The sequence below is a fragment of the Leuciscus leuciscus genome (assembly GCF_965113295.1).
Source record: "Leuciscus leuciscus genome assembly, chromosome: 13".
Lineage (NCBI taxonomy): Eukaryota > Metazoa > Chordata > Actinopteri > Cypriniformes > Leuciscidae > Leuciscus > Leuciscus leuciscus.
The window spans coordinates 24712765-24716734 of NC_138737.1; the positions used below are offsets into that span (position 1 = coordinate 24712765).

At 34.9% G+C, this 3970-nt stretch overlaps 1 protein-coding gene across 1 annotated transcript; it reads left to right on the forward strand.

Annotated features, from left to right (window-relative positions):
- Positions 1 to 351: 351 nt before the first annotated feature.
- LOC309512858 (uncharacterized protein) lies at positions 352 to 2770 on the forward strand (the record flags this gene model as incomplete). The annotated part of the gene is made up of 3 exons (XM_082188579.1): positions 352 to 673; positions 760 to 1053; positions 2430 to 2770. 3 exons carry the CDS (start codon positions 352 to 354, stop codon positions 2768 to 2770), a joined length of 957 nt encoding a protein of 318 aa, XP_082044705.1.
- Positions 2771 to 3970: the final 1200 nt, after the last annotated feature.

A 3970-nucleotide genomic window follows, 5' to 3' on the forward strand; every position in this document is an offset into this window, starting at 1 on the left:
TGTACTCAAGCCAAGCGCTCTCATAGTAAGGACCCCGGTATAAGGATGGAGGGGTTTGTTCTCGCAACCACATATTTACTACAGATTAATGTCACATTTATGTCTTGTTTTAAATAGAGTTTATCTTTTTTCAGACTTGTAGAGGGATTTTATCTCAAACTATTGAAGAAAATGATTCACGTGTTTGTTTTGTTCTTTTGCTCCTTGTGTCTGGTTGGTGAGTTATGTGTTTTATGACTTCAGTTTTAGTACATATTAATAATGAACTGTTTTTTTTCAATTAGAGGATTCACATTAACTGTAATTTAATCTTGTTCTCCAGGTGTGTTGGTTGCTGATGGAGTGTCAGTTATGGGTGGAGATTCAGTGACAGTGTCAGTTATGGAGGGAGATTCAGTCACTCTAAACACTGATAGTGAAATACTGAGAGGTGATGAAATAGAGTGGAGGTTTGGAGATAAAGGTACTCGCATAGCTAGAATCAGGAGAGTGATCAGTGTCTTGTCAAAATATGATGGTCTTGATGAGAGATTCAGAGACAGACTGCAGCTGGATCATCAGACTGGATCTCTCACCATCACAAACACCAGCACTGAACACACTGGACTTTATAAACTTAGTGTCATGCTGTGTGATAAGGAGACAATCAAGATATTCAATGTTACTGTTCATGGTGAGCTGTGTGTTAAAGTTAAATTTCTCCTTTCCTTTAAGTATTATGTTCTGTTAAACTTGATTCGTTTACTATTTTTTTACCAGCTCCTCTTCCGATTCCTGTCATCACCAGTGACTCTCCACAATGTTCTTCATCATCTGAAAGCTCCAGATGTGTGTTACTGTGTACCAAGAGAGAGTCATATGTGTCACATTCAGCACTGAACAAAGGAAACAGTTTACTCTCCTCCATCAGTGCCTCTGATCTCATCACCACCCTCTCTCTACCTCTGGAGGTGAAATATCAGGATGACAACCCCTACAGCTGTGTGGCGAACAATCCCATCAGAAACCAGACTAAACATCTCATCCTTGCTGATCTATGTCAGCCGTGTTCAGGTACGATTTTATAATGTTAAATTGTTTAATGTACATCCCTATTTTGTGTCATTTTATGTGATATTAAAATCAGACCTGTGCTCACATTGTAAAAAACCCAGGGCTTTCCCAACAACCTCATTATCTTAACAGCACACAAACACACAGACTGAAAAAGCCATGTCCTATGAATTCTTGAACCTTTATTAGACCTCTTGAAAAAGCAGAGGCATCTGGAACCCATCCCACTGAATCCCCCATGCCCAACACACATTACAACACACTTGAGGAATGTTACATAAGGAACTGGTCTGTTTGTGTTTCTACAAAGTATCTACAGAGCTCCCATCTCACTCCCAGTATTTAAATGCATTATCCTCATCCATTAATCTGTCTCGGAGGAAGGAAATTAAAAGCATCAGATGAGAATATCTGTACAGAGAGAAACAGCCCTTATGAAAAATAAGTATACTTCAAGTTCATAGTTTGAATATGTTGAATATATCATTTTAAGTATCACAATACACTAAACATAAATAATCTATATAATATCGTAGCTTTACCCAGATATCGCCAGCTTGATTCACATCCAGAGTTTTTAATGAATTTAATGTTACTTTAATGTCCTAAATACTTACTGTTAAAATAGATACTTTAAGACGGTATTGCTCAAGTGGTATTGGAATTGGTGATAATTTTCGCAGCAAAGTATCTCTACTTTCACTCAAGTATGGTTTTCAGGTACTCTTTTCACCTCTGGAAGAGGAGTGTATTAAGTTGCATGGCGTATGTGGCCATTTGTAAACTTTGAGTTATGTTTAAATGGGAGCAATATAACACCATTGCCCAAACTACATAAAAATGGAAAATCCATTCTGAGAAACATTTTTGGATATATGAAGCTTAGAAGGTTAATAATTTATATGTTAATTTGTGTCCAACCTGCAAACACATTTATAGCTTATAAAGTCTTCAGTAAATGCGTGTGAAACTTCACACAATGGTTTCCAAATTTTCTAAATCAATCAGAAATGAATATACATTTTTAGTGTAGTGGAGGAGATATTAAGATGATTTTTTTGTTTGTTTGTTTTTTAAACACCATTTTTTATTTGATTTCTAGTGATATAGTGATATTACAGTTAACACATATAACATATACATTTGGGTTCATGATATTGCGTGGACAGCAACTGTGACTAAATGTAGTTATTTCTGTAAATGCCAAGCTGTATTTATGTGTTATATAATAACTGTAATTAAATTCCAATGCGACTTTAGTTCACCAGAGTTGGTGTAGAAGATATTGTAGAAATGAAACTTTGACAGTATGAAGACATGATTTATTAGACAAGCATCAGTCACCTCAATCAGATCTGTTTCTTTATGATCTCCAGATGGGTTTGGTGAGACAGATGAAGTGATCACACTGTCACTGTTTGAGGGAGATTCAGTCACTCTACAAACTACTAATGCTGAAATACAGAGACATGATGAGATCCAGTGGAGGTTTGGAGCTGAAGGCATCATCATAGCTAAGCTCAACAGAGCAGGCAGAGTTGTCACATATTATGACGGTCCTGATGGGAGATTCAGAGACAGACTGCAGCTGAACCATCACTCTGGAGAACTGACCATCCCACAAACCAGAACCACAGACACAGGACTTTATACACTAAAGGTCATCAGCAATGAGACCTCACACACAAGATTCAGAATGTTTGTCACCGGTGAGTAGCTCAAGCCCTTCAGTGTAATCATGATTTTATTTACTTCTACTTCTTACATCTAGTTACAACTACAGTTAAGTATCATGAAGTCAATATGGTGAATGTGACTGTATCTAATCACGAAAGATATATATATATATATATGAAATATATATATATATATATATATATATATATATATATATATATATATATATATATTTCATCTGCAGCTGTTTAAAATCAAGTGTAGCAGGTTTTAGGATTTTAGATTTATTTTTACAGAAACCTCAAGAAATAGATTAAATAAATAAGTTTCAATTAGTAAGTATATAAACATTATGTTATTATTAAAGTGTAGTTCAAATTCAATTAAGGTTTTTAGGCTGAACATTCATTAAAGTGACTGAGATCATAATTTAAGGCAGTAAGTTCATGTTTGAACTATAATGTTTTCATTAGTAAGAAGTTTAACAAAAAATCTCTAGATAGTGATATTGCAAATAAGCACATTGTACAGCACCTGAGCATATACCTAACCTCCGGTATATTTGTGTTTGTGTTGACGAAACATTGTGTTACCACCATCAGCAGCTCTTTTTCTCTTTTTACGTTCTGTGATTCATCTGGTTTCTTACTGATTTCACAGGTAAAAACTAAATCGGATCCAGGTAATGAAGAGGCTGCCGGCAGCATTAGTGTCTTGACAGAATGACAAGGATCAACACAAACACAGTTTTACTCAAATATATAAATATTTACTGAATGAAGTGCTTTCACAGTTCACATTGATTTCTTTTGCTACTACACTTCATTTTATACCTACAGTATATGCTTGTAGACCCAGATTCACATCATACATACATGACACGTCTATAATATTATAACATTATCTTACATATTTTCTGTTTTGTCTTTCTGTCCCCTGATCAGACCTGAATGTGAATCTGAAAGAATTACTGTCACAGTCTGTTCTTGAGGACCCAATACAGATATGCTGCTCTTCTACAATGGGCTTTACATCAGCAATTATAAGAATTTTTTTTTATGATTCGACTTTAATTAAAGATTCGATTTTTGTGAATGTTTTGAATGAAAGACTAAATTTTCACATTCAGTTTGCTCATATTTACCAAGGGTGCCAATATTTCTGGTATGTGTTCTTATTATCTGATCATTTCTGATCATTTCTGCCCTTTAGTGAACAGACAGTGTTTAAAATTTTGATT